This window comes from Malania oleifera, chromosome 2 (genome assembly GCF_029873635.1).
Source record: "Malania oleifera isolate guangnan ecotype guangnan chromosome 2, ASM2987363v1, whole genome shotgun sequence".
Lineage (NCBI taxonomy): Eukaryota > Viridiplantae > Streptophyta > Magnoliopsida > Santalales > Ximeniaceae > Malania > Malania oleifera.
Genome location: NC_080418.1, coordinates 116,794,409 through 116,807,374, shown reverse-complemented (window position 1 = coordinate 116,807,374; position 12,966 = coordinate 116,794,409). Strand labels below are relative to the sequence as shown.

General features: G+C 37.3%; 1 protein-coding gene across 1 annotated transcript in view; it reads left to right on the top strand.

Annotated features, from left to right (window-relative positions):
• LOC131149771 (zinc finger CCCH domain-containing protein 13) overlaps nt 1-9,114 on the top strand; it is a 40,626-nt gene extending 31,512 nt beyond the window's left edge. The window contains exons 10-12 of the mRNA XM_058100513.1: nt 300-502; nt 8,476-8,688; nt 8,868-9,114. Of these exons, the coding sequence (XP_057956496.1) occupies nt 300-502; nt 8,476-8,688; nt 8,868-8,939 (488 nt within the window). The 3' untranslated portion in view covers nt 8,940-9,114. The remainder of the gene's footprint in view (nt 1-299; nt 503-8,475; nt 8,689-8,867) is intronic.
• Nucleotides 9,115-12,966: the final 3,852 nt, after the last annotated feature.

Below are 12,966 nucleotides of genomic sequence, written 5' to 3'. Positions count from 1 at the left end.
ATTCTGCCTCCTCTCCCCCTCTCTCTCCCATCAATTCCTTCTCTTCTATCCCGTTTCCTGTCTTTCATCAGCATACTTTCAAAGCATGCATAACCTTTATCCCTAAGATATTTCATGAACAGAAATGAACGGGTGTTATTTTTGTTACATTTTTGCCTGTGAAAGTGTTTCATACTTATCATCATAATCTTCCAAGTTTCTTTGGATTCTGTCTATGATTCTAGTGCTCATGCAATTCCTTGTCAGATGCACATGTCTGCTGTGTCCCTGATGTCTAGTAATTTTTTTTGTTGAACCAGCAAAATTAACAAAAGAAGGATACATGGCGAGAACAATCAGATCAGAGAAATCTTCTCGATGGAGTGCGCACCATGTCCAATCAAATAGTTACAATGCAGCTGAGATAGTACATGATGCAAACAATGGTTGTGGTTCCCTAGCCTATGAAGGCAAGAATAAGCAAGGGAAATATGTTTTGACTACCATCCCCTCTGCAGATAAGGTGTTCTAATTTATTTCAATTTTTTTTTTTTAATTTTTGTCTCCTTAAATATCCTAGATTGTTCAACCATTGATGTGAAATGCAATCCATGAATGATTTTGAATGGTATGTAATGGACTGTAATATTACCATTTTATGCAGCATGGGTGCAATCGTCCTTATGTTTCCGACATTTTGGCTTCCATAAATCATAGTGTTAAGTGGAACTACTTGTGCCAAAATTTGATTACATAAGCAGTGAGGAGAAATATTTGTTTGTAAAATTATGGCTTTGTGAGACCTTTCTTTTTGAGATTTCTCATTTCTCTCCCCCCTCTCCCTATAGTTGTCATTGCTTCAGCCTATCGCTATGGCAGCTGTGGGCCATTAAGGAATGGCATCGCAGAAGATCAGTCCAGATTGAAGGGAAAACCTTTGATCTGGGACTGGTTTAGTGGGAAAGATTGAGTTTTTATTTGTGCTTGAATGTAACCTAAATCATAATTGATGGGTGAGGTTATCTTTGTTGTTAGTGAATTGGTTCTTGGAGGGTACTTCTTTGGTGATTGTAAGGTTGGGACAGGGGTAGAGGAGTATGCAAATTTGGTAGCATCATGTATTGGCTGGCGATTTGATCAATGAAGATTGAAAAGTTCTTGGAGTTAGGGTTGGGATGGAAAGTTAAGTGCTTTCAGTTTTTGTTCCTGGTGAGTCTAAAGGAAATTGATGGTGAGGACTTGTGCAGGATTTTCCTGTAATGGCGAAGGAGTTTAGTGTGATGGTAGGGGAGCCTGTAATGATGAGGGACTACTGAATAATACTTGTTCATGGAGCAAGGCTATGATGACGCGAGGCAACAATATTTGTGATTGGTGTGTTGGGGGGGGGGGGGGGGGGTGGTTACAGGTTGTGATGCCCATCCATGCATTGGTGGGGAATCCTCTGTGTTTAGGGTTGACTGCTGTCAGTTCAGTTGTGGCTAGGGTTTCCTTGGAGGATGGATGTATGGAGAAGACAAAGTGGAATGGGCTGGGTTGTGCAAAGAATGGGGCCTGCGAGTGCGAGGGGAACAGTGTGGCCTTGGAGTGGGTTGAGCTGGGTGTTCTCAATATTACACTGCAAAGATAAAAGGCCAGCTTTTTGGGTATCCATTAGTTAGATCCAACAAAGATTAGAGGGCAGGATTCAGTTAGCCCATTGCACATAGGATGAAGCACGTTTGGCCATTGTTTCCACTAGTATACATTATTGAGGCCCATAATCTGCCTAAGTCACTTGCTCCAGGTTTTGGCTCTTTTAAGTTTAAGGAGAGATTACCTCTTCCAAAAGATGGTGTGATTGGTGGAGGCTTGGCTCCTCATGAATGAAAGTTGCAGCCACCGTAATAGGGTTGTTCTGCAATTGGAAGAGTGAAAGGCTAAATCTTCACCATAAGTGAGGGGTAATGGGCTTTGATGACAGTTTCCGTTAAAAACTCAGAAGTGGTTCAGGCAATTCTGGTAGTTCAGGTGATCTATCCAATTCCTTTGTGGGTGAGAACTGTGTTCATGATAAAAGACTGGCCAATGAGAATCGATTTTCATTGGTGGCGGTAGGACTGCAAAGCAAGTGGTAGTGATGTTGTGGGGGAACAGTGTAGTCATAACTCATAAGGGAAATAATTGTGATATGGCTAGGGGCAGTAAGGTTTATTCTCATCGCCATGATGGTGTGTGAATTTCCAGCACAGGCTTATTCTTCTATTGTAGGGTTCATGTCAACCTCATTGAACGTGAAGCATCAATGTGGAGGATCCCAAAATTAGGTCACCACAGATTCCTATATGGGTATCAAAATGAGGAATTGGATATGCACTTATTGTCATGAAATGGGTTTATGAGGTCATTCCTTCTGGATTCTTTTTAGGATGCCTCAATCATTCTGCCTAAGATCAAGTTTCACCCCTTTGGTTAAATGCCTTTCATATAATTTTTGTAAGCAACACCAATATGCTATTGACTTAACTTGAAATATTCAATGGCTTATTCCTCAAGGCATGTGTGGGAGAATGAATCTGGTGATTCATTTGTTTTGCATGTTCTTGAAAAATGACAATGCTTGAGGTAAAAGTCTCTGCACTACTAGGTGAAATCTCCATGGTAGTAATTATTAAGTAGATAAAGAAAGTAAAGCATGAAAGGTTTCTTTAAGGAAAGGTTTGGGTCATTTTACTGTTTTCTTTTTGTTCGACTCATCTCCTTGTTTTGTTTGAGGAATGCCTTCCTATTCTTTAATGATTGCCTTACCTTGTGGGGTTGCAAATTTAGTTGCTACATTCTATTCTTTAACTTGTACAATTTAGTTGTTATATTTTAATGGTTGTAGGCTTAAAGAGACCCTATGGATCTTTACATGAAATTTAGTTATGTAGCATTGTCAGTGAGGACCCTAGACACTTGATTTTTGCATTTTATTGAGATGTGAATTGCTTTGGTATCCCTGTGATGTATTTTGTAGCCACTATGCTACTATGGTCGAGGTTCTCAACTGTTATGAGGGACATAAGCTTGATTGAGCTAATGTAGAAGAGCATTTTGGTGAGACTTGGAATTCATCAACAGTGACACTATCAAGAAGCGCAATTGACATGTGATTTAGTTTCTCAATGATGCTTTATTCTCTCTACTTTATGATCTTTAAAAGTTCTTGTGCTTCTCTTGTGATTGGCCTTTTAAGTTCATTCCTTCTGTTGATCAATTAGTCCCATATTTCCTTAGTTTCTTTTTCCTTAAATGTTCTAGTGTCTTTGGAGAATAATAGTTTCCGCTTTTGGTCACACATTCTATTCCTCTCCCTGTTTACTACCATTGTGATACTGGCTGAATTCTCAATGATGGGATCCTTCTCTTTCATCTCGAACATTGTACTACCAAGATACCAAATTTTCACTTTTGTAAAGGGAGGGACCGGATACTTTGATCATTATTAGTCTCAGTTCCAACATCACCAAGATTGTTTTGGGTACCTTGATGCCCTCAATTATCACTGGCGAAACACTTCACACCTTGTGAAGGGCTATGTGGTGCTAATAGTTCATAACTAGTCAGCCAATAGTACGCTGCAGTCTCACCACAAAAAAATTCACAACCATCCGTGGAAGCAGTAAACGAGCATGTATGTAAACACTAGCTAGTGAGTTTAGCAAGGGTGGCAAGTAGGTTATATATGTTTACAATAGCTAGTGAGTTTACAAATATTGATGAACACTGACCCTCACATAAATCTTTCTATACTATTCTAGCTCTAGCACTGGGAAACACCATATTGACTAAGGAGTCATACTCTCATATTTGACCAAGGCATTATCCTACTCAAAGAATAAAACACATCTACATGATGGTTACCCACCCCATGTCCATGAGATAAGTGGTCATAGACAAGCATAATGCCCTGAACAAGCTTGGCTCATGACACATTGGGACAAACAATTGATGCCATGGCATTGTAGACATGCCATTCTTCTTATTTTCATCTCCCCTTCAACAGAATTCTCCAATACTTGCTCAAATTTTATTTAATGTGAGTGTATTTGGGCTCCAAGTTCCTTCCTTAATTCCTAACAATCTTCTATGAAGTGCCCAGGTATTTCCATTTGGAACCCACATATTTCTTCCAAGAGGGACTGAAATGCCTGGGCTAGGCGGTGAAGGCTTGGGTTGAATAGCTTGAGCCTTGACTAGGGTAATATATTTAACCTTCAAAATCTCCACCTATGAGAAGTCTCTTTTTCTTTCAATTATGTGATCAGCTAATTTCACTATTTAAAAAATTTTTTTTTTAATGTTTCAGTAGTGGGTATTAGGTTCCTCTAGAGGATTGGAAAAGTATAGCCACTTGGCATTTATGAGAAATTGCACTTTTTGTTTGAATATGATTCTTCGTTGTGTTGGGTTGCCCTGCCATGATACTCGCAATACGGATTAAAATCATACCTCCTTGGATATGATGGTTGTAGGCTTGTAGCAGAAGGACTCATATTGGAACAAGAAGGAGGCTCTGCACTAGGGAAACAATTCAATGTGTCAGGGGGATGGGCTGAATCTTCATGGTTTTCCTTTCTTGATTGTTTCTTGGGGTGCCCTGTGGCTATAGATTCTGGCTCAGTTGCTGGTGGTTAAGGCGCTGAGGCTTTTTGGGCGGACTCCATTGGGGGCACTCTTTGCATGGGGTAAAGAGGCCATGCAATTGACATATGGAAAGAAATTGAGTGAATGTGAGGATGACTTTGCCGCATAGGTTGCTGGTTAGAAAACATCTTTTGGAATTCTCTAGGACGTTTTGAGCTGCCACATTCCACTCAATTTTAGATGGTTTCCCCTTGGTGTGAACCTTGGTGGGTGGGGATGATTTTCTTGATCATTTTCTCATCGTTTCCCCTTTGTTTAGATTTGTCATGAGACTATCTGTGACAGTTTAGCTTTCATTTCATGAGGTATTTCCAAAACTTTTCTTGGCTACACTCCAAACTTTGAATCTGGCCTCAAAAGGTTCCCCCGTATCTAGCTTATAGACTGCGTTGTCTTATCTGTGAATGTTGCTGAATCAGGCGAATACACGAAAAGGAGTTGATGCATAATTTTCAAAAGATTACCTTAAATTACTTTGCACTTGTAAAGGAGGCTTAAAAAGAGTCTTGTGCTCTCAAGAATTTTTAAATGGTCACTACTATCCCTAAATTCTAGTTGTAGAGAAAATAGTAAAGAAAATAAATTTTTACAAAGATTGTCGAGAACTTTGACAAAATTTTCCATCAAGCTCAAAAGGTTAGATTGTTAGAAGAGATCATCAGGTCCTTTCCTTTACAAAACACATGCCCTTTTCAAGGAACTAGCCAAGGTTTAGAGGTGCCTCTGACATCTCCCTAAGAAACTAATAATCTTGTCATAATGTAGACACCCTATTTTGTCTGAGTACCAATTTACCAAAAACACAGGATTAGCCCTTTACCACCCCTTATTTATTTCTTCATTTTTATTGTTATTTTGTTTTCATAATTCAAAAATCCGAAAAAACATTGTGTAGGAGCACTATTATGTGGTGGGGATTGTAACTTCCCATGAATTTCCCATTTGGGAAAAAAAAAAATAGGCACCCAATGATTTGTCTCTTTCTCTGTCAAGACTTCAGCATTCATTCCCTTCCTAGCCTGTGAATTAAGGCCCAATTGGGCTCTCAATTTTGTAACAGGCCCAATGGCAGGGCATGAGAAAAAAATTAAATAAGCAAACTGGGATTGAGGGAGAGTGGCTGAAGTGAAGAGCATAATAGATGAGTGAGTGAGAGAACTGCTTGAGAGAGCTTTGAAGTGAAGTCTTGTGAGAACCTAGAGAAAGGTCTCTTAATCGTGGTATCGCGTAACTAAGTAGCTGAATGAGAAAGAGAGGATAACATTCAGAGAGAGAAGGAGAGGAAGGGGAAGAATTGAGGGATCTAATAGAACCTAGAGAAAGGGCTCTTAATTGAAGGATCTCATGGCTTAGTAGCTGAAGGAGAAAGACAGGATAACACGCAGAGAGAGAGAGAGAGAGCGCCTAAGGATGGCTAGTTCCCTACAGCAGTACTGCATGCAGGCAGCAAACAAACTTGTGGCTGTGGGGGCAGAGCATCGCAGGTTTGATGATTGCAGTAGGGATGGCTAGTCATTTATGAACAAGCACTGTACAAACACGAGAGAAGATAGAGGAAGGTTAGTATATTACTGTTTGAGTTACAGAAACCCTTTCCTCATCCACGCGTTCCGTGCATGAATGAGGTGTCTTCCTCTCTTTGGTTTCATTTAATTAGGTTACTCCCTTAAAATATCCCAAAGAAAAAGAAATATAGAAAACTACAAAAAAAGAAAAGAAAAGTGGAATGCTTCCAAAGATGTCATAAGTTTGAAAAATGGCCAAAATACTCCTGTAAGAGAAAATTTGTCAATTTTCCAAAAATTCCAAATGTTTGATAATTTCAAGAAAATAAGGTAGCATTTCCAATTTATTTTTGCATGCATTTGCTTGTCCTCTTTGCATGTTGAATTGTTGCATGTTCATGATTTGCAAGTGGCATTGTAATTCCTAATTTCTTTTTTCATGTCAAATGCAAGGTTTATTTAAACATTCCTGCTTGCCTGATGTTTTATCTATTTTTCCATAGAATACATAATTAATCCAAAGAGAGAGCTCGAGAGTGGGGCAATTGCGCCCTCATAGGTTTTCCTGTGAGATTATTATGTGCTCTTGAATGAACTTCCAGATGGATACAAGTGAGCTCAATATTAAAATGTTTGTTAATTTAATAAATGGGAAGAATTTTTTTTTATTTGATATGAGATACTCCTAGTTTAATTAGGTATTGTGCATAGAACAGTTATAGGGGGTGCTACTATCTTCCCCTTGCATGACCATGCTCCTTAACCGACACTAGTAAAGAGTAAAGTTGGAAGGACTCCTTCAGCTTAGGATTAGCCTAGAGACAACTCAATTGGTAGTAATTAGGTGAACTAATCACATCTAAAAAATAATAAGTTAGTGGTGACTCCATTGAACCTATAACCAATTTCTTTCCACCGCCATCTTGATTCCTGAGTTAGGATGGGCTGATCATCTCAGTGCCCACGTTGTGACCTACAACATCTTTCAATAAGGCATTTCACTTCTAAATCACTAGCTGCTTTTGTTATCTCATGGTCAGTCCTTGCAAATAATTGCAGTTAGGTGACAAATAATCAATATTTCGATGGAGGTTCACATACTCCTTTTTGGAAGGAGGTTTGATCACAACAGTGGTTTGCAAGGGACGGTTGGGTTTGACTTTTAAGTGGATACTATTGCACTGGCTTGCAGCACTTCAGAGTGAGGGAGGTGGATGGTGGTGCTGCTGGTGTACAAAAGACTTTGGTATACACCCCCGCCCTCACACCCAAGTGCACGCACACCCAAGTGCACGCAGATGGGTGATGGTTGGGGAGGAACAAACGATAAGGATGTAAATGCAGATGCACTATCTACACCGAAGGGACAAACCGTAAAGCAACATTCAGTTCAAAACCAAGCCTCCAAGTCCAAACAATTATATAATAGTGGAACTTAAAAGCCTAATACCTTGGGAACTGAGAAAATAAAAATAGGGTAACCTAATATTGCTGGGATATCATTTTCCTAACAAATAAAATTTAGGCTCTCCTAATCCTAATTTATAACCAAATAAAATTATAGCAAAAAAAGGAACACAAATATATTTTTAAAAAATTTACAATAATTTCCAAAATTCCTAATGCTTGAATTTGAATTTCTACCATCTCTACTCATTCTGAATCATCATATAGTGCAAAGTGGGTCTCAAATGATGCCAAAAAAATCTCATGAATCATTGGACCACTGAACCAATTGCTAGTAACATTGTCAAAAGGCATCTGAAGTTTTGTAGTAGAGTTACAGCCGGCTAGAAATGCAGCATCTTGATGATTACCAACCTTGTCATATTAGAGTCGTGTTGGCATGAGTCAAAATGGTTACATAGGTTCAAGGTGAATTCTTATCCTTAATGAAAATAGAAAAAAATTCATGACACAGATCAAACCATCAAATTATTTTGGGGGATCTATTATGAAGAGCAGAAAGCTTTGCATGTCATACTGTGATTGTTGACCTATTGAAACACATGATGTTGATTATGATTTTATTAGAAAGTTTTTCTTATTATCCCAGTCATTCTTGACTGCCTGATGGAAGCACATAATATTGTACATTACGATTTTGATTATTAGATAAATAAAGATACATACTGATAAAGAAGGGAATCCTGAAACCAATGGGATCAACTCATGCTGCATTGCAGTTTTGTGTGCACACATGGCAAATGTCAACCAAGACATTTTAATGTTAGATGTTTACAGACTTGAAGGTTATCTGTGTCTTTATTCTCCCGAAAATCCCTTTGAACAAGAGAAATTTAATGCTTTGCATGATTGTCAGTTGAAGGGTCAGGAGTTGGGACCTGTGTTGCCTTTGACCAGCATGGCTGCTCATGCTGTTGATGAATTTATTGATGTGACTGAAGCAGAGGAGAAGATTGAGGTTGTCGAAACTGCTTCTGCAAGGGCTGAGAAAGGAGCTACAGACAAGATCCCATATTTTCCATTGCCACTTCCCCCGCTGCCTCCTGTGTCAAAAAATGCTTATTCACAGGTTTGTTTATTTTGACCATACTAGTTCTTGACTGGCAGTTAATTGAGTTGATCAGTTAACACTGGCATGCTAGCATTGTCTACTTTGAATATGTTATCTAGTATAAAAAAATAACAATAAATACTGTTTATTTCCCTTTTAATTTGGAGTCTAACATGGGAAATTTAAATTGGCTGCAGTTTGAGGGTGATGAAGAAAATGTGGATGTGGAAGGGCTTGAGGAGGAGATGGTAGATGTGGATATTGTTTGATGCATTTTGCATTTAACCATTGCCTAAGTTTTTTTTAAGCTCACACCCCTGCCCAACTTTTGGTATATAGCGTTCATACTTTTGCTTTGATGCAAGTTGATTTCCTGAGAAGAGTCAGCTGTGTAAAGCTTCTGGGTTTTATATATCAAGATTGATTTATGCTTCAGGGCATCTATTTATTTTTGTGTTTTTCTTGCATATTGATTGACTTAACTTGGTTGCTTCCATCTAAACCCTGTGTTTGTGATAGTCTTGTGGACGGCATGCGCTTGTCCATGTGACATGTTTGGACACCAGTGAAAATATGATGCTTGGTTTTCTCAAATTCCAGGAACTGTTGAGGTTTATTTTTCAGGAAATTAGGTGATTAATCAAGGATGTAGCTGCGATCAATGATCATTAACTTGTTAAAAAATTAAGGAATTTGCGAACAGTTGGGGTGTTCTGGATTATATGTTCTCCACTTGGATCTTTAATATTTGCATGAGTTGATACTTTGGATTTGAATTTGTATCGATTTAGACTAATTTCAATTCACACATATTCCAAATATAATGCTTCACACTTAGCATTGATGCTAGCAATAGATATTTGGGTTTGGACTTGGTGGGAGTTTCAATACCTGATTGCATGTTGTGGCTATGTTAGATTCAAATGTGCAAACATAAGGTGCATGCAGATCCTGTATTAAGAACATTGCTTCAATGTAAGACTGGGATATGTACTGTTGATGCAGTGGTGGAGAGATTGCAGCACTAACAAATCTCCCGGCAATATGAGTTGAGAATTCTTGATGCTCCCACTTGCTTCATCCTGAAGAATTGGGCATCTAGGATTTCCTATTAATGAATTCATTGTATTTATAATTCAGGTATGAGACTCCTAGACGTCTAATGTGTCTTCATAGGGGCATGATGCAATGTGCCCACATTCTACGTAATTTAAATATTTAAATATTTTTTTTTCACTCATCATCTCGTGTGCATTGAATACTAGATACTGTCTTATGCTGTAGCATACGAGTGATAAAATATCTAATAAAAACAAGAAGGGTTTAGAAATTAGATTACTGTTATAGCTCTCGTCATAAATGGTGGGGATGACAGATCCACTTCTGGCAACTGCTCCTTGATAGCTCCTCATTGTGCGGTCAGTATGTGTGGGTGTGTTAATTTGGGAACGTCTTAGTTTGAGCTGTTTTTTGTTTCAAAATTTGATACCCTCGAAAACATGTAACACAATTGGGAAGTCATGTTTTGTCTCCCAAAATGTCAACTGTACCCAACATGCCAATCAACTTTTGTTTTGACTTTGTGTGTGTGTGTAGATATAACATATCAAAATGTTTCGGAACTCAATCCAAAAGTATTCAACTATAAATCTCTCCCAAATCTGTGAATTGAAATTGAATCCACCTGTAAAAAAGCTGGAAGTTAAGTTATAAATCCCATATTTAGAAAGATTTTGGATTTTGACTTGAGTTGATCAAAGATGCATCATGGAGTCCAAATAGAATATCTAGGTCATCTGGTGTGCTCTATCTATCAATGTGCTTTTTTCTTGTTCTTCATGTTTGCTGAGATTTTCTTATGAACTACAAGAACCCTATGCAAAGAATTGTGTGTACCTTGCCACCTCCACAAAATATTATTTTTAATTATATTTAGCGGTATAAATTTGTTAAAATACCTCACACAAATAAAGGAAAGCAAGGTCATCTAAGTGATAAATCACCCTTTGAGAAAAAAAAAAAAAAAACATATGGAGTCGAGAAGAGGCCCAAATCACACATTTAGTTGCATGTAAGGAGTTATGGAATTACATTGTATACTAATGAGGAAGTTTGATATCCCAGACACTTCTTTAATTTGCAATAAAAAAGATAAATCAATATTAGAGCATTTACGGAGGCAAAATGTGTATGTAAGGAGTTGAATGTACTTCAACTTCTTGTTGCTAATGTTAGAGAGATGCAACAATAAAGGCAACAAATGATTGTAATCATTTTTTTTGGTGGTTTGAAACTTAAATTTGATTTAATGGTAGGATTTTACAGTCTAAATAAGGTTTATTGAGTGATGTTAGTTCTACTATGGAGAAATCTACACTAGTGGCATAATCATCAAATAGAGGTGACCAATCTAGTCGTGATAGATGCTTCCATGGTTGATATGGTAATTGTAGCAGCATAGGAGGGCATGAAGAGGGTTCATTTCACAAGTGTACTCACTATAGGTTCGAGAATCATACTCGTGACAGTTCTTGGATTTAATTGGTACGCCAAAATAGTTCGCTAATATTGTGTGATATAACCCCTTTAAATTTGATTCATCCTCTTTTGCTTGTGTGGAATCAACAATTATAATAGTGTCAGATGTTATGTATGTCAAGTTCCTCCAATATCATACTTAGGTGAACCCATAGCATGAGTTTCCTTCAATTCTTTTCCTTTTAGACCAAGACTTATTGATTTAGCTACTAATCATATGCGAGGAGTCATGGGATGAAGGAATACCAAGGCCATAAGATTTCCCTTTGCCTTAATATGCCAAATGTATAACAGAGCTACACTTATGCGAGGACAATATTACATAGGCATCTTTTGGAAAATGTTCATTGTTTATTGCTCCACGTGAATGCTCTAAAAACCTTATGGAATGATGCAATTATCATAGCACATTATCATATCAAGAGGATGCCTTCTCTAGTTCTTGATAGAAAATCTCCCTATTTCATTATTTCTTCTTAAAAACTTTTTTTTTTTTTTTGGAAATCCATGTATATTGGGGTGTGTTTCCTTTGTACATCATCTTGCTTCAATTATCAATAAATTGGACCCTTGTACAGTCAATTGTATTCTTTTTGTGTATTTTTACAATCAAATGGGCATCAATGTTATAATCATTCATTGACTAAAGTATTCATTGTTGTTAATGTTGAATTCTTTGTCTACTATTTTATTACGCTACATTTTATAGATCTTGATGAATCTCATTAATTACTTGTTCCTATTCCTACTCTTGTTTTTGATTCTTCATTCAAACCCCTAGTACCTTTGATTCCTTTCGCTTTTGCCATTAATCTCTAGATTTTCAAGTGTATATTCAGTAGCATCATGACATCCTATGTTGTTGACTATAGGTTCACCTACTTCACTAATCATTGCCTTTTCCTTTGATCTAATTCCTAAGAATTAAATCTTCCAATTGTTGTTTCTAACAATAAGAGCACTTAGACTTTTTATCCTATAACAAATTTGTGTCCTGTGTTTTTTGTGTCTTACAATCATTTTTCACCTTCATATTATGCTTTTGTTTCCTCAACTACTCTTCTTACCTTTGTTTTTTAAACTATGTCCCATATTGGATGGTGTGCCCATATGTAAGATGAGATGAGTTCTTTGTTGCAAAATAATACTTAGGAGTAGGTGCCTTTTCTTTTGGTATGTTTGCTAGGGGTTGTTTTTGGTGGTCACAATGAAAGTTAACAGGAAAGGTACTATGAACTAGATGAAGGTTTTCCTTGTGGCTAAAGGATATACTCAAATTATGCCCAAGATTACTTCATTTGTGCATTTGTTTTTGTATCTTGTTGCCTGCTTTAATTGTTCATGGTATCAATTAGACATAAAGAGTTATTTGCATTGAGATCTTTGTGAGGAAGTTTACATGGAGAATTCAACTTTTGTTAGTTGAAGGGAGCCCATGTTGGTTTGTCATCTAAAGAAGTCACTATAAGGTCTAAAACAATGTCCTTGTGCATGATTTTAAGAGAATTAGAGAAGCGATAATTGATTTTGCTTTTCACAAATGTAGCCTAGGTCAATATATATTTTTCCCTAATACCATAACAAGAAAAAATTGTTGATAGTATAAGTGAATGACATTGTCATTAAAGATTATGATAGTAAGAGAATTCAAAAGTTGAAATTGTCTTTGCAGAGCATATTTCAAACCAAAGATTTGGTTCAGCAAAAATATTTTATGGGCATTGAAGTATCTTGCTTACTTTTTGGAATTTTGCTATC